Source organism: Cryphonectria parasitica (assembly GCF_011745365.1).
Source record: "Cryphonectria parasitica EP155 unplaced genomic scaffold M406scaffold_6, whole genome shotgun sequence".
Classification (NCBI taxonomy): Eukaryota; Fungi; Ascomycota; class Sordariomycetes; order Diaporthales; family Cryphonectriaceae; genus Cryphonectria; species Cryphonectria parasitica.
In genome coordinates this window covers 3360886-3383131 of record NW_024468914.1, presented here as the reverse complement: position 1 = coordinate 3383131, position 22246 = coordinate 3360886, and the positions used below count along the sequence as shown (strand labels likewise).

Genomic DNA, 22246 nt, shown 5'->3' with positions numbered 1-22246 from the left:
ACGTGGCCAACTTTTAACTGATGCTTCTTACTTTACGCTTCTCGCTGAGAATGACTATTTGTTCTGGCGTCTTATCAAACTCGAGCCGCGCCAATAAGAGGAATTGTGATGAATCGCATTCTAATCAATCAACACGGATAACAAGGCTTTGGCCCCCTCCTCAAAACATCATCTTGCATTCCTCTACATCATCCGCGAGCGCATTTTCAATATGTCCACGAACACTGAATCCCCTGCAACCTTGACGGCGCCCGTACCAGTTCAAAGCCAGTCTGCTAGAAATGAGGCAGCACCACCCCAGACAGGATGGCCGACGGAAAACCTCCAAATCGACGACGTTGAGGATGACAGGCTGACTTCTGGGATGGTTACAGCAGAAGACGAAACCAAATACCCAAGCGGAGTCCGGTTCTGGCTTATTCTCCTCTGCAACGCGCTCGTCCTCTTGTTTCAAGGCTTGGACACGTCCATCGTTTCGACAGCCGTGCCGTCCATCACGGACGAATTTCACACTATACGTGACGTGGGCTGGTATTCAAGTGCATTCAGACTGTGCGCTTGCAGCTTTTCCTTCATGTTCGGCAAGATTTATAGCCTCTTCCCACTGCGTCCGGTCTTTCTCAGCAGCGTGGCTATTTTCATGTGCGGCTCGTTGCTCAGCGCCACGGCTCACTCCTCTGTGGCCTTTGTCGTTAGCCGCGCCATCTGCGGTCTCGGTGGCACGGGAGCCATACAGGGTTGCTTCTACATGCTCACGCATGTTGTCCCATTGAGGAAGAGACCTTTTGTGGCTGGAGCTTTGGGAGGCGTTGAGGGCGTCGCTGACATTGCTGCTCCTTCGTAAGTGATTGTTTCTCAGCCTATACGATCTTTTCGTTTTGGTATGGCAAACCTATGGGCTGGGCCGTGTAACAGGACTCTGACGATAAGTAGTATCGGCGGTTTCATCATAGGCAAATTGTCGTGGAGGTGGTGTTTCTGGATCAACATCCCGACCGGAGCCATCAGTTTCATCATCATCGCCTTCACATTGCAGATCGACCAGAGCCACCAGCCAAAGTTGCCGTTCTGGCAGAAGATCATCGAGCTCGATCTACTGGGCAACGCACTCTTCGTCCCCTCCCTCACGTGTCTCTTCCTCGCTCTGTCCTGGGCCGGCACGACCTACGCCTGGAACAGCGGAATAGTTGTGAGCCTCTTTGTAGTCTTCGCCGTCCTGCTCGTTCTTTTCGGCTACGACCAGTACCGCCGCGGTGACAAGGCCACACTACCGCCTCGTATCTTGTCCAACCGATCTGTGCTCGCCGGATTCATCTTCTCGTCCTGCACGAATGCCACCATCAGCGTTATACTATACTATCTCCCAACGTACTATCAAACAGTAAGGGAGTACACGGCTACCAAATCTGGCTACATGATGGTCCCCTGTCTGGTCGGCATGCTGGTGGCAATGGTATTGCATGGGGCCGCCGTCAGCTCTGTGGGCTACTACACACCGTTTATGCTCTTTGCGTCAACGATGATGCCGATCTTCGCAGGTCTCTTGACTACATTCACCACGACGACGAGCACCGGAAAGATGCTTGGGTACACAGCTTGTATGGGTTTTGCGTCCGGCATCGGGTTTCAGGCACCTCAGAGTGCAGTGCAGACGGTCCTGCCAGCAAAGGATGCCTCCTTGGGACTGTCCGTGATCATTTTCGCCCAGCAGTTTGGGCCCGCAGTCTTCACTGCCGCGGCGCAGTCTGTGTTTCTAAACCGCCTCAGCACCAACTTGAGGGTATTGGTACCTGGCCTCAGCCCTGAGGCTGTGAATAACATGGGACTCACTGACATAAAGAACCTGGTCGGCAAGGCGAACTTGGAGAGGGCGCTGGGGATCTTTGACACAAGTTTGATGCAGACGTGGTACCTGGCCGTGGGCTTGGCAAGTGCATCGATGTTGGGCAGTATTGCGATGGAGTGGAGATCAGTGAAAGACAAGAAGAGGGATTGATTCTGTGACAAATGTTCTCTGTCCAATTGTGAATTGTTCAGAATAATGCAGTCTGTTGATCCTTGATTCTATGTTTCTATGATAAATGACAAAACTTTTCGCCCTCTGTACGCTACTGTCGCTTATAGCTTGGCCATCACAGTCGAGTCGAATTGGGCGTCATGAGAGGCACTGCTCTTCGTCTGAACAGGAAGCACCTCATCTATAACGCCCTCAAGCCGCAGCACAGCCTCATCGCAAATTTGGTGATGGAACATGACCCTCTTCCCATCCAGAAGAATGCCATGCCGTTTCCCAAGTGCATTCCACTCGGGTTCCTTCACTCCAAGTGCTTTGAGATCCACCCACACAATATTAGTCTCGACCGGCCGGAGCAGGCGGCCGCCCCTCTGTGTCCAGATGTCCCCAATCAGCTTAGCGATATCGTGGCTTCTGGCCAGGGCTCCGACTGTATCGAATTCTCCTAGGCCAAAGTTCTCCACGACCGCCTGTCGCGCCGCAGCGACTAGGACGCCAGCCTGCCGCATGCCGCCGCCCAGGCCCTTGCGAGTTCGCTTCAGTTTCCGGATATCCTCCCTCGATCCAAGGACCATAGCACCCATAGGTGCACCGAGGTTCTTGCTAAAGTCAAGCGTGACGAGGTCAGCACATTGCGCAAACTCGCGCAGCGAGCCTCCGCCCGCGGCGACGGCCTCGAACAGGCGCGCCCCGTCCATGTGCACTCCTATTTGGTTCTTCTCGGCCCCTGTTATGGTCACATTTAACGACTAGATCATATAGAAGGAATGTCTTCTCCTAGAGCCGGGGAATCATCAGGATTTAGGGAATGAGGGAAACACTAACAGGCCTTAAGACGCCGGAGCTCTTCGAGTGGGATGACTGTGCCCGCCGTTGTATTCTCAAGGCTCACCACGCGTGTGGGTGTCTTGTGTACGTCGTAAGCGAGCACTGCGTGCTTCTTCGCGTCTTCGACCGTCAGGTGTCTGCCATTGAGAGGGCGTATGGGCTGGATCATGGCACCGTTGATGAAGGCCGCACCACCGGCCTCCCAGTGAATGATGTCTGCAAGGTGTCTCGATAGTCAGAACTGTAATCACTCATCAAGGCCAATTTCTCTTTGGCGAATTGTGCACCCGAGACAGATGTGTTCAAGGACAGAAACTCACGAGACTGAGCGTCTGTCAGGATGGAATATGGCGGTGCTTCTTTCAACAACGTACGAAGCGAAAGCTGGTTCGCCATAGTACCGCTGATCACAAAAGCACCAGCTTCCTTGCCGCAGATGGTGGCCATCTCCTCCTCAAAGGCTGACGTAGTTCGGTCTTCGCCGTAGACGTCGTCGTTGAGGGTGGCTCGTCTGATGGCGTCAAACATGCCGAGGGAGGGTGTGGTTATCACATCGCCTTTTATACAAGTTAGTTCAAGGCTTCAAGGTAATTTGTGTTCTGCAATATGTTCCGCGCAATCTCCTGTCTCGATACTCAAACATTCTACTCTTTCCACCCACTTCTTCCTCTTTTCTGTTCTCGCTGTCTACAGAGAAAAAGCTATGAAGGATAACAGTAGATGTTATGGACTTACTTCGGAAATCGAATGCAGCACCTGTGAGTTCAGGTTGGCCCCAGTACTCAGTCGAAGCGTCGTTATGCGTAGCCATTTTGAGGACGAGAATAACTGCTAGGTGAGGGAAGATAATTAGATGGTATCTTGTGAATAAGGGAATCTATAAAGATAATGAGCCCGATGACTTTACTTCACCAAGATCATACGGCGAAGACATTGCCTAGCTATTTAAATCTGGTTGGGAGTTTTATATTGGCTTTCTGCCTGCGGAAACACCTGCCGAAACCCGTCAAGAAGCCTCACTCGCCACTTGACGTTTAGTCACAGTCGTGCAGGATTGATTTGTGAGTACTTGGATCCTGCATGGTAGCAAAACACACTCACACATTCCTCTAATCAATACTCCGCTATGCATGGCAGGGATAGAGACGGTATACCATGCGACTTGTAAAATTTCTTTCCAAGGCAGTGACAAGGTATGCCAACTTGGTCCATGGAGCAAAGCCCGGGTGACGAATCAGATCTTGCCAAGACAACATCCGTGATGAGGAAGGATTTGAGTCTACATGGGTTCAGAGTTTCGAGCTACTAATGGTTTGTTCTCGTGGCTGCAAGGCTGAGTAAGGCGGCCGGCTTTTCCTCTAAGTCCTGTTCGTCGTACAAGCCGGTAGTATGTCTTATGGCCCGGACCTTGTTGAGCAGCACAGTCCGCTAGTTGTGGCTCCTTCACAGCGGGGTAAGGGAGGAGGGTGAGCACTACCCTGGTCAGACACATATGATCACTTGCGTCTTGTCACGTCTTTTTTAGGTATTTTGTTTCGTTGCACAAGTCCGTGCGGGTCAAGGAGGTAGCAAAATTCATAGGCACCGGTGGAGGTGTTGCGCAAGAAGGGAACTCATGAGCACCATTGTACAGCCGACGGTAAGTAACGTCGGATGAGTGGTGTGATTCGTATGCAGGTCCTATTTTTTTTCCTATTCTGTTTTGTAATGTAATGCAAGCAGTGCTACGCCTTCTTCTCCTAAAAAAGAAGCTATTGCCCATGCATGCATACTTCTTACGCGGGTTCTATTGCAAGATTTACGGGGCCCCCTGACCAATTGTCCTAGCAGAGCCAAGACACGTCTAAAGGATGACTTAAAGACATGTCCAGACCCACAAAACCGTCTAGTACTTGTGACATCCAACTTGTGTGGGCTGTCCAGACTTCATTCAGGAATTCTTCCGTGCACGTTTTTGATCTCAACACTCTCGATGGATCCGGGGAACGACGGAGTGGCAAATTCACAGGCTAGGGACTTGGTTCTCGTTTTGAATTTTTACGCTTTCGTCAGACTCACCGACATGTCGCCATCTAGAGGATCTGATGTTCTGGTCTAGGCCCAGTAACCCTCAGGGACCTTTTGCCGTTGCCTCACGAGCTGCCCTGTTTGGGCAGTTCATTGCGATCCTTCTATGGAGCATACGAGGAATCACACTGACTCAAACTCGGTACGTTTGTAATAGGCGAGAAGTTACAATTTCGTAATATTAGCTGACAAGATCAGGTCTGCCGTATGCCGGTTGGGAAGAGTTTTCCTGATCATAGGATGGGGATGACTCGATCTACAGTCTGGACGGTGGTACTTCCAAACGATGACCAGGCAGTATAACTACCTTGATGAAATTGGATGATGGGTTGGAATACAATAAGGGCTTTGGTTGTTGTCTTGCAGATCTTGAAGCCCTGGAATCCCGCACCAATTTCACTTCCTCATCAGATTCATCATGGATCAAAGAAAGCCTCTCGACAAGAGTCTGCCGACTGTGGTGACCCTTCTTACTGAGCTGGGTTCAAGTTCTGAAGATGATGTCTCTGAGAAACGCGAAACAACACCTCGGGATGAGGCAGATGTTCTTGCTTCCTATGGCCTCGAAAGAGAGTCTAATGGAGTGATCAGCTGGGCTCGAGGAAGCAAACATCATCCTCGAAACTGGCCGACTAAGCGCAAAATCTACGACACAGCTTTGATAATTCTACTGGAACTGTACACGTAAGTGTCGTACGAACCACACTTCAATTTTCTACTGACTCTGATAATCCTTCAGGACTGTTATAAGCACTACAGGAGTAAGTTTTGCTCGTCTTCACACTCTCTAGTAGCTATTGAATCTCGTATTAATCTCAATCTAGGCAGCGGTTGCTGATATTGCTGGGCCCGAGTATGGAATGAGCAAGCTCACTGCACTGTTTGCCTTCACGTTCATGTGAGTTGTAGCTTCACATATTCATTTGTACGAGAATGAGACACTCTAATCTTTTTGTTTTCCTGTAACAGGTATCAACTGGGTCAAGCAATAGGAGGCTATCTTATACCTCCTTTCTCGGAACTGGCAGGGAGGCGATACCCATATCTCGTATCTTCAGCTGCCTTCACAATATTCTGCGCTGTAATATCACTTGGAGGGTCGTCCTCGCCGGCCACCATCTTTGTCGGTCGTTTCATCACGGGTTTCGCATCAGCTGTACCCTCGGTTGTTATCGCCGGCAGCGTTGAGGACCTCTTTGACACTCGAGCTCGGGTGTGGGTGGTCGTGCTCTGGAACGCGGCAACGACAATTGCGCTCTGCCTGGGGCCCATCTATGCCTCGTACATCATTGCCGCGCCTCATGCAGGCTGGCGATGGGTATACTACAGCGCTTCTATAGTCACAGGCGCGCTCACCATGGGCCTCCTAGCAGTCAAGGAGAGCCGCCCCAGCGTCCTGCTCGGGCGAAGAGTGGCGCTGCTCGCCAAGGAGCGGATCGGAGTTGTGAAGGATCTGAGGTGGAACAATGCGGACTCGGCTGCAGGAGGGTGGAGAACGTTTGCGCAGTTGGTGGTTGTGAGGCCGGCGCACATTCTCTTTACAGAGCCGCTCGTGATCATGATCGCCTTTATTTCCGGCATTTCATGGGGAATCATCTACCTGTTCACGGAATCGACCAGCGGCATCTACCAGTCCATGGGGTTCACCAAGACTACGGCCTCGCTGCCGTTTCTGGCCCTTGCTTGTGGGGTGTTTTTGACATTTCTCCCGCGCTTCTGGGATATGAAAGTTGTGCGGCGTCGTCACCAGGCGAAAGAGCCCGTGGAACCGTAAGTTTGAAATCAATTGGTCGCACAGACGATGCCCTGCGAATATCGAGAAGCTGACAAACACAACTTACACCTCCACAGTGAAGATAAAATCATGGGTTTTGCCTTTGCAGCCCCAGCCCTTGCCATCGGGCTCTTCTGGTTCGCATGGACAGTTCCCCCAGCAGCACCAAGCCTCCCATGGATCGTCCCTACGCTGGCACTGGTCCCCATCGGGTTTGCCGTCAACGAGATAGCCTACACACTCAGCGGCCTCTTGGCAGACTCTTACCTGCTCTATAGTGCCTCTGCCTTCTCCGGGCTGGCCTTTGTCAGAGCCATCATTTCCGGGCTGATGACGCTTGTGGCACAGCCCATGTACAAGAACTTGAGCGCCAACGATGCCGGATCCATCCTGGCTGGGGTCTCGGTACTTTTCTGCTTGGCACCCTGGGTATTCCTCCGGTATAGCAAGAGGCTGAGACAAGCCAGTCCTTTTGCCAAGTACAGCGTGGAGATGGATCGTGCTACGTGGGCTCAGGGGGAGGCGTGAACCGCGAACGCGCAATGTTGCATAACATGATTTCTGCTAAAGAATTAGAATTTAGTATAGTCGTCATAGATACTTACTGTGTACTACTCTCGTGGTACAAGATAGATGCATCTTGAGGGGAGGTGGAAAGGTGGATTACTACGCACAAAGATCCCCTGGATTTAGGCAACAAAAAAGGTGGATACAAGGGTGGTAGATAAAAGTACAGATCTGAATTCTCATGAATGAACTCGCTTTGGTTTCCCAATGAGGATTAGGTCCTGCAAATAGTCACTTGGTTAAGTCGACGTTGAATGCATTCTAAGCGCCGTTTTATGGATAACAAGACAAGAAAAGCCAAAGTACAACGGTATTACGCCTGTAGCAAGCACTCCCGCATGGCAACGTGCACTGCCTCTTTTGCTTATTCTTTACTTGTTTTTGGCTAGTTATGTGGATCTTGAGGTCAGCAAACAGGAGAATGAGACAATTTCCCTGGCATATTGTACCAGGCTGTCTTGATTTCTTGCTTGCCAGGAGGGCGAGCGCAATCCCGGTGAGGTTACGTAAAAAAGCACTGCGGCTTCTGGGGGGCGGGAGAGGATTCGGTTCAAGGGTCCTTCAAAGGAACCGTTGTGCAGTAGAGCCATGCAAGTCTTGCAAAAGACTAACTGTTTTGGAACAAAACGGTCATCCAAACCCTTGCTGCAGCTGCATGGAAAAAGAATGAGACCCTTGATCGTCGTGTTTCCGTCTTACCGCACAGATAACCAATGAAGACGCATCGGCTCCAATTTATAAGACCGCCGCTATCCTTTGTCTTCGTTCGACAGTAATGCACAACAATATCCTACTATGACATCTTCCTGCGGATTCTCCTCCGAGGACCAAGCATACCACCTCGACGGTGAACTGCGCCATATGAGTACTTACTAACTAGTCCCGATTCATTATTAGCCAGGCCAACTCCTTCCAGGCTCTCTCGCAACATCCAACCCACCCTGGGATTCCAGCCATGGGTGATCCCGACGAGATCCACCTCGGTGAGAGAGGAGGAGGAGGAGGAGGAGGAGAAGAAGAGGGCGGCAAAGGCGACAACGACGTGCATGACGAGATCGAATACAGGTATCTTACCTTCTCGACCGACTTGTCACCGGCAGAGCCAAGAATCCTGTCCCAGAATGACAACAACCAACCGCCTGTGCCACCACGCCCCCCTCATTTATCCCAATTTTCCGACCCGCAAGGCTGGTCCCGCACCCGAAAATCCTTTGTGACTTGGCTGTCCTGCCTCTCCACCTTCTTCACGACATGGACGCCAGGCGCTTACACGGCAGGATCTCCTCAATACCAGACCGAGTGGGGCGTCAGCAACCTCGCCGTCTACTGTGGAATTACCGTGTTCACGCTCTGTTTTGCAGTGGCGCCCATGGTACTCGCCTCGCTGTCCGAGATCACCGGTCGACGGCCGCTCTTTGTCACTGCAGGCGTGGTCTTTGCTGTCAGCCAGCTGGGATCGGCTGTGACACAGTCATTTGCCGGCATGCTGGTGACCAGGGCCCTCGCAGGCATGTCGTGCTCCGTCTTCAGTGCCGTAGTCGGCGGCGTGATTAGTGACATCTATGTCGCAAAGGATCGCAACACCGCCATGGCCATCTTCACCGGTGCTGCACTGGCCGGCACTGGCGTTGGGCCCCTGGTGTCTAGCGTGATCGAGCAGCACCTGAGCTGGCGGTGGATCTTCTACCTCCAGACCATCACCTGCTCCCTCATGGTTGCCGCGCTATGCCTGTTCTTCCCTGAGACAAGAGGCAATGTGCTGCTCAGCCGGAAGGCGAGCGTGCTCAACGCCTGGTATGACGCCGTGCAGCATTCACAATCAGCCCCGCCTCCTCCTTCTTTTCCTTCTTCTCCTTCTGCGTCTGCGTCTGAGTCATGGACCATCTGCCGAGCCAGCGACCAAGACAAGCCGGTCGACAGCAGCCTGACGAGGAGCAGGAGGGTGGTGCAGATCCGGTGGAGGGTCAAGGCCGACGAGGATCGAGCGTCCGTCCCACAGCTCGTCAAAACATCCCTGCTGCGGCCCATCCAGCTTCTGGTAACCGAGAGCGTCGTGTTCTGGTTCTCCATCTGGATGAGTTTTGCCTGGTCGATCCTGTACATGACGTTCGAGATCATCCCGCTGGTCTTTGAGCGGGTGTACGGCTTCTCAGCACAAGCGGCTGGCCTCTGCTTCACCCCCGTCATCGTTGCATCCCTGCTCGGCACCGTTGCCGCAGTATGGCAGGATGGTCTCCTCCTGGTCGATCCTACGTCGTCGGGAGGCCACACCCTCGGCTGGATCCGCGTGCTACTGCGCGCAGGCGGGGCACAGGGTGGGCCCGACGTGGCAGCCCTGACCACGACGCCACCGCCAGAGATCCGGCTGGTGTTTGCCTGTTTCCAGGCCCTGCTCCTCCCCGCCGGCCTTTTCTGGCTCGGCGCCACGAGCCGTCCCTCGATCCCGTGGGTGGTCCCTGTGCTCTCCATTGGCAGCACCACGCTTGGCATTTTTACCGTCTACCTTGCTGTCTTCAATTACCTGGCCGACACCTACCACACCTACGCCAGCTCTGCCATCGCTGCCCAGAGTTTCACCCGCAATGTCTTTGCTGCCTGTCTGCCCCTGGCCGTTGAGCCCATGTTTAATACTCTTGGCCCCACGGGTTCTGGTTGTCTACTTGGCTCCATCGGCCTGGCCTTGGGCGTCGTCCCCTGGGTTTTAGTCTTGTGGGGACCGCGCATCCGCGCTCGAAGCCCGATCCTATCCGCCTTGGCTATTACTTGAAAGAATCTGAGACAGAGAGAGAGAGAGATAGATTTAGAGTAAGAAAGCAGGAATGTATGACAGGTCTGGGCTTTTCTTTCTCCTTCGGCGCTGACTTGGTGTGTGTGGATACTTGATGTGGTCAGAGGGGCGGGGAAGAACAAGTCGAAACCGGTTCGTGGAGTGTCAAGGTTACAGTAGATTGGCGTCAGAGATGAAGGATGCCGTGTTTTCCCCGGACCTGATAGTTTGTTTTCGCTGCAATTCAGATGCATGATACACTACTTAGACACCCTGTAACTTTGTATAGCACATTAAAGAACTTAGATGAGATCGCCAATCAAAGTAGTGATGAGTCGACTCCACAAAACAAAAAGTCCCCTGTCCGCTGAGATTTTACCACTATTCAGGGAAATGCAACCCACAGCAACCCGAACTGTGCCCCATTTTTGCAGAGCCGCATTCCAGCTTTTTCTTGACGTTGGAGATTCTGTAAACCGAGACAATACATTATCGTATTGTGCATATGCAAAGTGGTCATATCTCGTGAACACGCTCTTTAACCAGTTTTGTTGGCAGACTGGATCTGCCTGCTGCACAGAACGCTGGTCTCGCACAACGCTGGTCTCACAAACCCCTGGGGCTCAGCACTAAAGAGTCACCATGGTCCCTTTTGTGAGCTACCAGACCGGTTTGCGCCATACCTCAAACGACTCGCCTTGCATATTGCCTCGGGAAACTTTACTATCCAGTCTTGCTTCTTTTTAGTGCTAACTTTCAAGGCAAGGGTATGAGAACCATGATGATTACCTTCCTCCTTTTTTCTTGGTTTCGAATGATGATTGATGTGATTGGTGGACTTGTACCTCCGTGGCTCTTTTCTAACCTAAAAATAACCCACGTGTCTTCATCATCACATAGGGATCATGGTACACGGTGAATCCAGACATAGGATTAGTCCGTGTCATACTTTTAGTCTGTTAAGAAGAGAGGGAGAGGGAAGATGAGGAAGAAGAAGAAGAGAACTGTAGAGCACGTTGTCTCATGAATGTGTTTGCATAGCCACAGATCATATTCATGGTGCTAAGAGGACTATTCCCAAATGAATGACTAATTACATGTAGCAACTATTGAGGCCATGAAACGAATGTCCTGGTAGTAGACAAACGTCCTCAGCCGGTCCAAAGATCGAGGTATGTCCTGAATCACTTGGTCTCCTCAGCGCCGTCAACGTAGCTCTTGACAAAGTTGGACCAGGCGGCCGCATTCCAGTTCTCATCACGCTTAGCGTCCTCGGCACCATCGACATAACTCTTCACAAAGTTGGACCAAGCTGCAGCGTTCCAATTCTCATCACGCTTAACATCCTCAGCACCGTCGACATAGCTCTTGACGAAGTTGGACCAAGCAGCGGCGTTCCAGTTCTCGTCACGCTTGGCCTCTTCGGCACCATCGACGTAGCTCTTCACAAAGTTAGACCAGGCGGCCGCGTTCCAGTCCTCATCACGCTTGGCCTCCTCGGCTCCGTCAACGTAGCTCTTGACGAAGTTGGACCAAGCGGCCGCGTTCCAATTCTCATCACGCTTGGCAGCCTCAGAACCCTCGAAATACGTCTTGATGAAGTTGGACCACGCCGCGGCGTTCCAGTCCTCGTCACGCTTGGCAGCTTCTATATTTCTCCATCAGCCACTGGCTCATTGATATTTCTTGTAGTGAGCCGTAGTGCTTGGGTTCCTGTGGCTAAGGACTTACCAGGGATGGCGGCCGCGGAGACGGCGAACGCCTGAGCAAGCACAGCAATGACCGTGGAGAACTTCATGATGTCGACAGTTTGCGTGTTGAGGATATACGAATGATGCTGACTAGGTATGGAGTGATGAGAAGATTTCGAGGTAGCTGTTCTTCTCAGCAGTAATGGGTCTATGCAGAATCAGGCCACCTCTGGTTCTTTATATTATTCTTTTCATTTCATGCGGCACATAATTGTATACAATCAGTGAAGAGAAGATAGGCACGAGTCTACCAGAAGACCAAGTGCCAAGATTCTCTAAGAGTCAATACTATCACTAGATCTGCAATAAGACTTGCTGATGGTCACACTATTACTCATGAACAGGGCCTGGAAGCGATCTGCTGCCGATGCTTGCCAACACAACTCGCATTCTCCTGCCTATATGAGATCTTACCTGCATAAGTCGATCCAGTTCTCATGCTCTTTTTCTCCTCTTATCCCGCCACCGTTGAGCTCATGCTGCAGCGTCTAGGACGAGACACATGAGGTGATCACCAAACATAACGAATCACACTCGCACAAATTGAGCCGACGTACCTCCTATCTTGCATTTAAACTTGCTCCCTCAGCTGCAACTACCAGGGTAAACTTGATCCCATGATGCTGTCCAGTCTAGGACTGTTGGTGATCGACGTACTCACATTCTAGTCTCATGCCTCGAGGCCAAGGTCCCACTATCCGTCAGCATTGAGATAATAGAAGCGGAGTAAATTACGTGATGAGATTCATCCAACAGGTGTTTCTTGAGTAATATCTTCTGATACCCCTCGTATCTTATTTGTGCAGCTTCGTTCCCTGCCGTTCTGTTCTGCTTCTCTATGACCTGCCCCCTTCACAGCACTTCCCCCTTTAGCATTGTCATTGAGACACTCTCCCATTCATCATGGCCCTCCCAAAGTTCTCCCAGATCGCCAATGGTCTTCTGTCTCCCAAGGAGAAGATGACCTCTCCCTCATACATGCCCGTCAGCGATGATGGTGGCAAGGAGCAGAGCAGTCAGGACGCCAGCCGCGACGGCTCCAGCGAGCAAGAGTCTTTCCTTCATGATGAGGAATGGAAGCCACCAGTGAAAAGGTCGTTGCTCAGGAGATACTGGCGCCTCGGGCTCGAGGTCATACTCCTTGGCGTCTCGTGTGTGCTTTTCACTTTGACGGTCTATCATAAGCCCTCGCTTCATCAACGGCAGTTGGAGTGCGGCAGGTTGCTAGGCCAGTGGCGTGAGTCTTTTTCAATTACATGTATATATATATATATATATATACGCACAAAAAGAGAGGATCGTGTTGTATTCTGAATCAGAGGGGACCTGCTGACGCTGAACTCTCGTTTAAATTTAGTACCTGACGCGGAACAAGGTGTGGAGTATGAAGTGCAACGATTCAAGGGAACATTTGGCTGGGAGAACGAGTACACGGGAATCGGCCCAGAGACTGACGCAGCCTGGGATAAGATTACAGACGGTAAGTGTTTTTCTTTTCACAAGCTTCAGGGAGAAAACACCCATGAAAGACTAAGATCCTTTCTTTCCTTCTTTATAATGGTCAGGATGACATTGACTGAGTCCTAGGTCCCGCAGGCGGTGCCATCGGCATCACCAAAGAGCAGTGGGAGGCGGTGAATCAATTTCACGATTACCCAGTCCTGCTCGAGAAGGACCACGGCACCGGCCAGTACCTCGCCTCCTTGGACGTCTTCCACCAGCTTCACTGCGTCGACCTCCTCCGCAAGGCTACCCACAGGGAGTATTACGACAAGCACGAGGGCTCGTTCGCTGGGGCGCCCGAATCTATTGTTCAGGGACACCTGAGCCACTGCGTCGAGATGCTGCGGCAGACGCTCATGTGTCATGGGGACATTAGCTTGTTGACCTACAATTGGGTCGAGGGCAGGTCAAGTATGCGCCTTTCCCTCCCCTTCAGCCGAACTCTTCCTGCTTGCTGCTCGATCTGGTCCAGATAGCTAACAAGTTCGCTCTTGGTAGTGCCGCATCCCAACTTCAATACGATCCACACTTGCAAGAAGTGGGATACGCTTACCAAGTGGAACGAGGGGCGGGATATCACTGTCGAATGGGAGGACGGTGTAGGTAAGAAGATGCTTAGCCCACCGTTGAAGCCAGCGGGTGTGAAGGGGATGAAGACGCCTCCTTGAATGGGAATCTGAGAAAGAATGACGAATGAGTACTTGGGCCCAGTAACGGACCTACATATTTCGACGACTTGCAATGTACGTGCAGTTGTGGATCTGCTCCTATTTGTCTTGCAAAATGGAACAAAACGAACAGAAACAGTCAGAGACGACATGAGTTGTGGAGATGTCATATTTCTGTATCAGTGAAAGGAAAACATGATTCGGCCTTTGTATGCTATCTTTTCCAACCTTCTCTGAATCAATATAATTAGGTTCATAATCAACTCAAATCCAACACTGTGAATCGGTCACTAGTCATCGTGAGTAGCCTGTCTTATGAAAGCCTTATGCTTGCCCATACCCATGGCGTTCGTAATACTCAAGTGCCGTCCTTCGGTGCGCATCATCCATGTGGAGCACGGGAACGCGCAGCGGTTTCTGTGCGGAGAAACGAAACACCCTAGACCGTTTCCCTAGACTGTTTTCTCTGCCTTTATACTTATAATTCACATTTGAATGCCTCTCAGCAACCCCTGGACTTGGGAGCCATTATCAAAAGCATCCCAATGCAATATAATCCTCCATGTCCAACCCACGCAAGGTCCGTCAAACCGAAGTCCTCATATGCGGCTCCGGCTCAGCCGGGCTAATGGCGGCCCTGTGGCTGGCCAAATACAACATCCCGTTCCTAATTCTCGAAGCGCGCGACGGCCCCCTCGTGGTGGGCAAGGCCGACGGCGTGCAGTGCCGCACTGTTGAGATTTTTGAGAGTTTTGGCATCTCAGAGGAGCTGCTGCGGGAGTCGTATCATGTCTTGGAGATAGCGTTCTGGGGGCCTGATGGCAACACTGGCCTTGATGCGGATGGGAAGGATGGGGAAGGCGGCGGCGGCGGCATCAAAAGGTCTCATTTTGCGCCTGACAAGGAGCCTGGTTTGAGTCACCAGCCACATGTTATCCTCAGTCAGACGCGCATCAATGAGCTCATCACGAATGAGATGCTGCGGTGTGGCGGGACGAATGTTGAGTATGGGCATGAGGTGATAAATGTCAAGGTTGATTCTGAGGAGGCGGATGACCCGGATGCATATCCTGTTACTGTGGCTGCGAGAAAGGATGGCATGGAAGTCTTGTTCCGTGCCAAGTACGCCTTGGTCAGTTGATGTGCCTCTAAACCTTGCTGGAACAGCAGAGAGAGAAACTGTCGAGGAGAAGGGCTGCTAACACTGCTTGCTCCTGACAGGGCTGTGATGGTGCACACTCAGCAGTCCGGAAGTCTCTGGGCTTCAGCATGCTCGGCGATTCGACCAATGCCATCTGGGGCGTTGCTGATATTTTCCCACGCACCACCTTCCCTGACATCCGCAAGAAGAGTGTTCTTCAGTCCACCTCGGGCACTCTTATGATCATCCCTCGCGAGGGTGATGAAATCTCAAGGTTCTACATCGAATTCCCCCCCGGTACCATTGCCAGCGAGATCACCGAAAAAGATATTCACGACCGCGCACGGCTCATCTTCAGACCGTACGAGCTGGAGATCGCCGAGACGAGGTGGTGGTCCGCATACGCCATAGGACAGCGACTGGCTAATCACTTTCACGAGCGATTCCGCGTCTTCCTGACTGGTGATGCATGCCACACGCACTCCCCAAAGGCTGGACAGGGCATGAATCTCAGTCTGCAGGATGGGTACAATATCGGCTGGAAGCTCGGTGCGTATCTCTCAGGCCAAGCCAGCGAGGATCTGGTGAGGACGTACGTCAGCGAGAGACAGAAGACGGCCACGGAGCTCATCGACTTCGACCGAAAGTGGACCCAGATCTTCAAGTCAAGCGGTCGTGGAGACGCGGCTGGGCATGATTCGAATTTGGTGAGAGACGCGTTTGTCAAGGCGGGACGATACACAGCCGGCCAGGCGTACAGATATGACAAGAACATCATTGTCTGGCCTTCTCAGGGCCACGACACGCAGATGGCTGTGGCAAAGACAAGTCCAGTCAGCAATGCTGAGACGGGACCGCAATTAGTGGTCGGGATGAGGCTGCCCAGCGCACAGGTCGTCAGGTACAGCGACGCAAGGGTTTTCCAGCTGCTCAGCGTGATCAAATCAGACTGTCGATGGAGGATTCTTGTGTTTGACGGGGATGTTCAGCAAAAGACTATACAGAGCCGTCTCGAAGACGTTGGCAGAAAGCTTGAGATGCTCATCCAAGAGTTTACACCCGATGGAGCTGATCCAGACAGTCTGATCGAGCCCCTGCTGGTCCTCAAAGCAGAGCGCACGAACATTGAGCTGGTACAGATACCTGAAGTGTTTAAGCCCGTGACTGGGAAATATAGAATTCGAAGTGAGCGTTTCTGGTTCTCATCTGTTCACAATTTGACACTGACTTTGCATTCAAGGTCTGCACAAAGTCTTCGTCGACGACATGAGTTACAATTCCGGCCATGGCCATGCGTTTGATACGCTTGGTGTTGGCACAAGTGAGACTACAATTGTTGTAGTCCGCCCTGATCAATGCGAGTATTCAACAATGACAATCAAGGTCAATTGCATAACTAACTTCATTATAATACAGTCATATCAATGGTTATCCCAGGAGCAGAAGTTGACGCACTTGGCTCATTCTTCCGAGGGTTCATGATCAAGCGAGCCTCCTCGATATCATCTCAGGTAAAGCCACAATAGGTCAGTCTTCGAACGTGAAGTCGTTTTTACGCTGAAGAGGCTGAAGTAGGGAATGAAAATGACAAGATAATTACACGAACCTCCGATCACCACACAATGCTCAAGGATAAACTGGGAGGAGGGGAGAACTCATTTACAAGGCGTAAATTAAGCTCAAGCCGAGTATAGACTATCTTATACTACTTTTCCTTGTTCTCTTGAGGTAGATTTTGAAATCAATTCATGTTAGAATATTTCGACCTCTATATTCGTGATTTGAAACATAATTCAAGTACTTAGTCAGTACTTTGGTAGGCCCTGAAACAGGATGTGAGAGAGCCTAGCATTCCCAGTCCTGCACTGACCCCTTCCCCGCAATCAGTAATCAGCAATCCCATATCCTTGTCTCCTAGCGGGGGTAGCTCTGTAACAACTGACCTGATGGGGCGTCTTGGCCCTGTACGTCATCCTCTGTCACCTGCTACAATAGTACAGCATCTCCAACTCTTCAGCAACTCTAGGCCTAGGGATCCCAGAGCTCAACCCGCCTGATCGTCAACTGTTGATACCTTTGACAGCTCATGACCCAATCTCCCGAGGTCCACTACCTCGCTACCACCAACACCGTCCTTCCAAGATGTAGGCTCCCTCTCCATCTCTCTAACCTGCAGACCTCAAATCTGGAAGAAGCCTCAAGATTTGGCCTGTGACTAATCTGGAGAGTCCATCCCATCCAGGATTGACGCTCCCCTCCGCCTGCGACGGGCGATCCACGCAAACGACGCGCTCCTCGTGAAGCGCATCATCAAATCCCATCCAAAGCTCCTCCACAACCCAGACACATCACCCGAGGGCCTGTCCAACTCGAACCTGCACCTCGCCGCCTCATTGGGCCACCTGCCTATCGTCAAGCTCCTCATCTCCCTCGGCCACGAGGCCGACCTGCCCGCCCTCAACGATGACTTCCAAACTGCGCTGATGCTCGCCTCCTCCGCGGGCCACACCGAGATCGTCCACTTCCTGAGCCAACACGACCCCGACTCGATCCTGCGACGCGACATTAGGGGTCGAGATGCCATCATGGAGGCGAGCCGCGGCGGGCACGACACGGTGCTGCAGATCCTCCTGACTTACGTGCCGTGCGGGCCCGAGCAGGCGGTCCGGAATAGCGATCTGGAGGGCAATACGGCGCTGCATTTTGCCAGCAGTAATGGCAACCTGCTCGTGCTGCGGACCTTACTGGCGGCGGGTGCTGATGCCGAGAGAAGAAACGTGTGGAGCTGGACTGCCGTTGCGTACAGCGCTACCGTCGAGGCCGAGGTCTACCTGAAGCGGCTTGTTGCTGAGGCTGAAGCTAAGAGGAAGCTCAAGCAGCAAGCCGAAGAGCTCAGGAGAAACGAGGTCCTAAAGGGCGGGCTGCGCATCGTGGCAGAGACTAATGATTGAGACAGTAAACTAACTACGAGGAAAGCGACGGCATCGGCTGCCAACAAAGAAAACCCTCGACATGGTGTGCAACATGCGTATCGGCTCTTCACGATGTTCGTGGGGCCCAGCAACCTCGCCTCTCTAATCGTTGGCTTCGACTGTTTCAACAAACAGCTTGAACTCTCCTTAACTGATGCCCCATGTCATTTGGCATCTCAACGCAGCAGCGCTTTTGGTTCGAATCTGCCAACTTTCCCTCCAGCAGAGCGGAAGGGGAAGAACAAGCAGGGATTGCCAAAGGTCGCACACACACAAAAGTCGCATAACGCCAATCAGCCCTGTTTTCTCCAATAACACCGACCGCCGATCGCAGCCGCAACCGACATTTCTAACCGATAGTCCTGTCCTGGTGTGGCCGACTGACTGCGAGAGAAAAGTCCCCCCACACCAAGCATACACCCACCCATCAGCATACACAACCAAGCACAAATTGGGAGGGGGGGGGGGGAGTGGTTTATGGGCTTGCCCATCACTTGCCCAACGCCGCGTAGGCAATGTCATGCTAGTAACGCAGTCCTCATGCAACGTGAGAAGCGGATGCTCCGATTCTTGTTCTGTCCAAACCCAACACGGCCTAGCACACGGTGAGAGCCGGCCAGATGGTGCACCTTTTCCCTCTTCTCTTAGCCCTCGCGGGTTTAGGGGAGACGGCAGGACTAAGATGTTGGATGGTGGACGGTTAGCGAGTGAGAAATATGCTGGCCTAGAGAGAGGAGACTGAGCTTGATGGATGGTTTCCCCTGTCGCAGATCGACCCCCCCTTGTGTCCCACTCACTTGTGGGCGCATTGGGAAAGATAAGGGGAAGCGAAGGGCAGGGCACGTAAGAAGATAAAGACCTATATTCGCGGCCCACCTTTAAACACATTTTGCCCCGTGAAAAATTTCCTCCTTTCTTTGGATCTTCACCGCTGACATCTGCAGTTTTTGTTTTACTGTTTCGACGTCGTCTTCTCCTGTTCCTCTTCTTCTTGGTATAAACTTGCAACATACCCTACGATGTGCTGAGGCCTTACCGGTGCGGGAAGCATCGTCATTTATACTGTTTTTTTTTTATTACTGAAGGGAAAAGAAGAAGAAAAATTCTCTCACCTCACCCAAACGGCGCTCGAGATAGATCAGCCGCGAATCTCGCGCAACTATCCCCCACCCCGATGGCAGATGCTGGAGCTTCTCCTGCAATTCTCCAGCAACCACTATCCGACAATGGTTTGAACGAGTACCAGCCTGGGCTCCAGCCCACGCTCACTCAAGATGATCCAGAGGACCTTCCTGGCACGCGCCGCCTGTTCGACAGCGAGGGGCATATGCTCCTCGTGCCCGGCGGCGACGCAACCTCTCTCAAGAAGCACGGCGACATCGTGCTCATCCCGCAGCCTACCGACTCGCCCAACGACCCCTTGCAGTGGTCTCTTGCCCGCAAGATCTGGCACACCGCCCTCGTGTGCTTCATCACTGCACTGACCGCAGCGACGTCTAACGATGCCGGGTCCGCAAGCGACGGCTTCAATGAGGAGCTCGGCATCGACTACTCGTACTTCAACACGGGTGCCGGTGTCTTGTTCATTGGTATTGGCTACTGGACGCTCCTGTCCTCTCCGGCAGTCCATCTCTACGGACGCCGGCTGCTGTACCTCTTCGCCATGGTCCTGGGCCTTGCAGGGAATCTCTGGTTTGGTCTGGCCCAGACTGCCAGCGACACCATCTGGAGCCAGCTTTTCGTTGGCGCCAGCGAGTCCGTCGCCGAGGCGCTTGTCCAGCTCAGTCTCATGGACCTGTGGTTTGAGCATCAAGCTGGTGCCGCCATCGGCATCTACGTGCTGGCCACCAGCATCGGTACCTACATGGGCTCGCTGATTGCAAGCTACATCGCGCAGAGCTACCTCGGCTACCGCTGGGTCGGCTACATGGGCACCGTCTTCTCTGGCGGCACCTTGATCCTGCTGTATTTCGGCCTCGAGGAGACAGCATTCGACCGCGCTCGGTACACCACAATGCACGGCCTGGGCCTCTCAGACCGTGCTACTGCCAGCGCACTTCCCGACTCCAGTCTCGCCGAGAAGAAAGAGATCACAACTACTGGCCAAGGCGCAGCCACGCCCACGGCCGTCGATGTTGAGCGCAGCGGCGGCTTCGCCTCCCCCGAGAAGGCCAAGACGTACTGGCAGCGGATCGCCATCATCACGCCTGCAGGAAACCTGCGTGGTTATGGCTTCAAGCAATACGCCCGCCGCCTCCTGCACACCCTCAAGGTGTTCACCTTCCCAGCCGTCTGGTACGCCGGCATCCAGTGGGGTGCGCAGAACGCCTGGCTCACCTTCTACCTCACCGTGGAGCAGGACAACTGGTATGGCCCGCCTTGGAACTACACCGACGGCGAGGTGGGCAACATGAACATCCCTACGGTCATCGGCTCTGTCATCGGCTGTTTCCTTGCCGGCTGGGGCAGCGACTGGTTCACGCTGTGGATCACGCGCCGCAAGGGCGGCATCATGGAGGCCGAGAGCAGGCTGTGGCTGATGATCCTGCCTACCATCTTCTTCCCGACCGGCATGTTCCTGTTCGGTATCGGATCCGGCGAGGGCTGGGCCTGGCCCGCGCCCTATGTCGGCCTTGGCTTCATCGGATTTGGCTACGGCTGCGCCGGCGATCTGTCCATGGCATACCTCGTCGACGCCTACCCTGAGATGGTCCTCGAGGGCATGGTGGGCGTCGCCGTCATCAACAACACCATCGGCATGATCTTCAGCTTTGTCACGAGCCCGTGGATGGATGCCGACGGTGTTCTGTACACGTTTGTGGCTGCTGGCGTGCTGGCCTTCGCCGCGCTGTCTCTGAGTCTTCCCATGGCATGGTGGGGCAAGACGGCGAGGCGTTGGACGAGGGAGAACTACAGGCAGTTTGTCGCGGACCGGGACGGTATGGAGTTGTAGTAGTAATGGTGAAGATTGAGAAGGAAGAGACAGGCTTGTGTGGCAGGCAGTGAAGTGAGGTGGGCTTTGGCGTGATGGTGTATTAAGTTGCACACTCTTAAAGACCTAAAGATGAAGTTTGGCATATAATACCCAGAGGAAAAGCGAGTAGTACCATCGAAGGATACAATTCTTTGTCTTCCTTTTTTTTTTTCCTCTTCATGTTCCCATCAAGTTTACCTTCATTTCTCCTACATACTTACAAAATGAGTTCACGAGCAGACTACGCTATGTAATCTTTTCAAGCCAAAATTGAGTTCTTGGGCGAGCCAGGCAAATTTGTCCTGCTGCGCGTTTCTACTTTGAGAGCCAACAACGATGGACTCGCCACCTCCACCTTTACTTTGTTTCTAAAACTGCGACCTCCTTCTCCTTCGGAGCTATTGCGGCTCGGTCTGCGGGTCACTGCGACCCCGCTTGAGATACTACATATTAATTACTTCTTCATGCAATGGAGGAGTATCTTGTTTGCGCCACGCGTCTGATCGGGGTCCAATACATGTTTAGAAAGACCTGTTGACATCTTGAAAGGCGGCCGATTCTCTCGTGAATGTCTTGTGTGTTTCTTGTTGCAGTGTCGAATGCGCAAATTTGCCAGGTTCTGTTTATTTTCCTGAAGGAGGCAGGCGTGTGCACGAATATGTGCAATGTGTAGCAGGGATATCACTGCTGAAAAGAGGGGGGAGGGGGGCATACTGATGAAATTGGTGTCGCCCACAAGTGGACATTCACATTTTACAGGGACCACAATGTTTTTAGTCTTAACTGGCTTGTGATAAGCGGGTGATGCATCTAGGCTGGCTGGGCTATTCTTGGGCTTCTCAATTTCTTTTGTTGGCGCCTGTCAACAGTTCTGGCTGGCTGCGAGTCACAGTGGTTCTTCAGACTGAGAGCGAACTGCGCCTAAGAGAGACTTGGTTTGGTCTATGCCAAAGGGGACAGATGGTAATTGTACCAGGTAATAGTCTGTCTGTCCTTGTCTGTTGTCTTTTCCGAGTCACAGTTCTAATGTGCTGAGGCGGATTGCACACCCAGTGACCGTGACATTTCTGAGGCAATGTCCAAAGATGAAATACTTCATCGTAAGTAATGGTGTGAAGCTTGGTGCAGATGACAATGACCACACTGATGTGAATGGGGCCTCAAATTCGAGTGGTAGATAGTGAGTATAGCCAAGAGAGATCCAATTCGTAAATCTGGTC

The 22246-nt window shown here is 52.4% G+C and overlaps 10 protein-coding genes across 10 annotated transcripts; 7 read left to right on the top strand and 3 right to left on the bottom strand.

Annotated features, from left to right (window-relative positions):
• Positions 1 to 364: 364 nt before the first annotated feature.
• On the top strand, positions 365 to 1996 carry M406DRAFT_262994 (MFS general substrate transporter; the record flags this gene model as incomplete). Its single annotated transcript, XM_040917556.1, has 2 exons — positions 365 to 840; positions 934 to 1996. 2 exons carry the CDS (start codon positions 365 to 367, stop codon positions 1994 to 1996), a joined length of 1539 nt encoding a protein of 512 aa, XP_040774846.1.
• A 383-nt stretch (positions 1997 to 2379) lies between these two features.
• Positions 2380 to 3753, bottom strand: M406DRAFT_357279 (aromatic amino acid beta-eliminating lyase/threonine aldolase; the record flags this gene model as incomplete). Its single annotated transcript, XM_040923632.1, has 4 exons — positions 3578 to 3753; positions 3163 to 3399; positions 2840 to 3058; positions 2380 to 2741 (listed from the first exon to the last, which is right to left on the bottom strand). Coding segments are annotated over exons 1-4 (894 nt in total), but the record flags the coding sequence as incomplete, so codon positions are not given.
• Positions 3754 to 4761: 1008 nt separating this feature from the next.
• On the top strand, positions 4762 to 7456 carry M406DRAFT_293581 (uncharacterized protein). The gene is made up of 6 exons (XM_040919088.1): positions 4762 to 5051; positions 5108 to 5593; positions 5649 to 5670; positions 5734 to 5807; positions 5879 to 6679; positions 6761 to 7456. The coding sequence occupies exons 2-6, from the start codon at positions 5328 to 5330 to the stop codon at positions 7209 to 7211; spliced, it is 1614 nt and encodes a 537-aa protein (XP_040774844.1). The 5' UTR covers positions 4762 to 5051; positions 5108 to 5327; the 3' UTR covers positions 7212 to 7456.
• A 591-nt stretch (positions 7457 to 8047) lies between these two features.
• Positions 8048 to 10338, top strand: M406DRAFT_279997 (putative MFS multidrug transporter). The gene is made up of 3 exons (XM_040918401.1): positions 8048 to 9110; positions 9192 to 9492; positions 9565 to 10338. Exons 1-3 carry the CDS (start codon positions 8206 to 8208, stop codon positions 10015 to 10017), a joined length of 1659 nt encoding a protein of 552 aa, XP_040774843.1. The 5' UTR covers positions 8048 to 8205; the 3' UTR covers positions 10018 to 10338.
• Positions 10339 to 11030: 692 nt separating this feature from the next.
• On the bottom strand, positions 11031 to 11866 carry M406DRAFT_352537 (uncharacterized protein). Its single transcript, XM_040922698.1, has 2 exons — positions 11749 to 11866; positions 11031 to 11665 (listed from the first exon to the last, which is right to left on the bottom strand). Exons 1-2 carry the CDS (start codon positions 11813 to 11815, stop codon positions 11202 to 11204), a joined length of 531 nt encoding a protein of 176 aa, XP_040774842.1. The 5' UTR covers positions 11816 to 11866; the 3' UTR covers positions 11031 to 11201.
• Positions 11867 to 12600: 734 nt separating this feature from the next.
• Positions 12601 to 14235, top strand: M406DRAFT_357276 (uncharacterized protein). The gene is made up of 4 exons (XM_040923631.1): positions 12601 to 13005; positions 13126 to 13248; positions 13356 to 13682; positions 13770 to 14235. Exons 1-4 carry the CDS (start codon positions 12672 to 12674, stop codon positions 13937 to 13939), a joined length of 954 nt encoding a protein of 317 aa, XP_040774841.1. The 5' UTR covers positions 12601 to 12671; the 3' UTR covers positions 13940 to 14235.
• A 266-nt stretch (positions 14236 to 14501) lies between these two features.
• Positions 14502 to 16606, top strand: M406DRAFT_341274 (uncharacterized protein; the record flags this gene model as incomplete). The annotated part of the gene is made up of 4 exons (XM_040921643.1): positions 14502 to 15071; positions 15161 to 16265; positions 16321 to 16437; positions 16497 to 16606. 4 exons carry the CDS (start codon positions 14502 to 14504, stop codon positions 16604 to 16606), a joined length of 1902 nt encoding a protein of 633 aa, XP_040774840.1.
• Positions 16607 to 17166: 560 nt separating this feature from the next.
• On the top strand, positions 17167 to 18031 carry M406DRAFT_341273 (ankyrin; the record flags this gene model as incomplete). Its single annotated transcript, XM_040921642.1, has 2 exons — positions 17167 to 17291; positions 17323 to 18031. 2 exons carry the CDS (start codon positions 17167 to 17169, stop codon positions 18029 to 18031), a joined length of 834 nt encoding a protein of 277 aa, XP_040774839.1.
• Positions 18032 to 18978: 947 nt separating this feature from the next.
• On the top strand, positions 18979 to 21351 carry M406DRAFT_352535 (MFS general substrate transporter). Its single transcript, XM_040922697.1, has one exon. The coding sequence runs from the start codon at positions 19227 to 19229 to the stop codon at positions 21003 to 21005; it is 1779 nt and encodes a 592-aa protein (XP_040774838.1). The 5' UTR covers positions 18979 to 19226; the 3' UTR covers positions 21006 to 21351.
• A 100-nt stretch (positions 21352 to 21451) lies between these two features.
• On the bottom strand, positions 21452 to 22077 carry M406DRAFT_104476 (uncharacterized protein). The gene has a single exon (XM_040915101.1). It carries the CDS (start codon positions 21736 to 21738, stop codon positions 21481 to 21483), a length of 258 nt encoding a protein of 85 aa, XP_040774837.1. The 5' UTR covers positions 21739 to 22077; the 3' UTR covers positions 21452 to 21480.
• Between the last annotated feature and the right edge of the window lie 169 nt (positions 22078 to 22246).

What these genes read in the sequence shown, in the direction of transcription:
- M406DRAFT_293581 (XM_040919088.1), top strand. Translation starts at nt 5,328, where the DNA reads ATGGATCAAAGAAAGCCTCTCGACAAGAGTCTGCCGACTGTGGTGACC. An exon ending in CTGTTATAAGCACTACAGGA is followed by an intron (nt 5,671 to 5,733) that starts GTAAGTTTTGCT and finishes ATCTCAATCTAG; the next exon opens with GCAGCGGTTGCTGATATTGC. An exon ending in GCGAAAGAGCCCGTGGAACC is followed by an intron (nt 6,680 to 6,760) that starts GTAAGTTTGAAA and finishes ACACCTCCACAG; the next exon opens with TGAAGATAAAATCATGGGTT.
- M406DRAFT_279997 (XM_040918401.1), top strand. Translation starts at nt 8,206, where the DNA reads ATGGGTGATCCCGACGAGATCCACCTCGGTGAGAGAGGAGGAGGAGGA. An exon ending in TTTCCTTCTTCTCCTTCTGC is followed by an intron (nt 9,111 to 9,191) that starts GTCTGCGTCTGA and finishes GAGGAGCAGGAG; the next exon opens with GGTGGTGCAGATCCGGTGGA. An exon ending in GGCAGGATGGTCTCCTCCTG is followed by an intron (nt 9,493 to 9,564) that starts GTCGATCCTACG and finishes GGCGGGGCACAG; the next exon opens with GGTGGGCCCGACGTGGCAGC.
- M406DRAFT_352537 (XM_040922698.1), bottom strand. Translation starts at nt 11,815, where the DNA reads ATGAAGTTCTCCACGGTCATTGCTGTGCTTGCTCAGGCGTTCGCCGTC. An exon ending in CTCCGCGGCCGCCATCCCTG is followed by an intron (nt 11,666 to 11,748) that starts GTAAGTCCTTAG and finishes GGAGAAATATAG; the next exon opens with AAGCTGCCAAGCGTGACGAG.
- M406DRAFT_357276 (XM_040923631.1), top strand. Translation starts at nt 12,672, where the DNA reads ATGGCCCTCCCAAAGTTCTCCCAGATCGCCAATGGTCTTCTGTCTCCC. An exon ending in CAGGTTGCTAGGCCAGTGGC is followed by an intron (nt 13,006 to 13,125) that starts GTGAGTCTTTTT and finishes GTTTAAATTTAG; the next exon opens with TACCTGACGCGGAACAAGGT. An exon ending in TTGGGTCGAGGGCAGGTCAA is followed by an intron (nt 13,683 to 13,769) that starts GTATGCGCCTTT and finishes CGCTCTTGGTAG; the next exon opens with TGCCGCATCCCAACTTCAAT.
- M406DRAFT_352535 (XM_040922697.1), top strand. Translation starts at nt 19,227, where the DNA reads ATGGCAGATGCTGGAGCTTCTCCTGCAATTCTCCAGCAACCACTATCC.
- M406DRAFT_104476 (XM_040915101.1), bottom strand. Translation starts at nt 21,738, where the DNA reads ATGCCCCCCTCCCCCCTCTTTTCAGCAGTGATATCCCTGCTACACATT.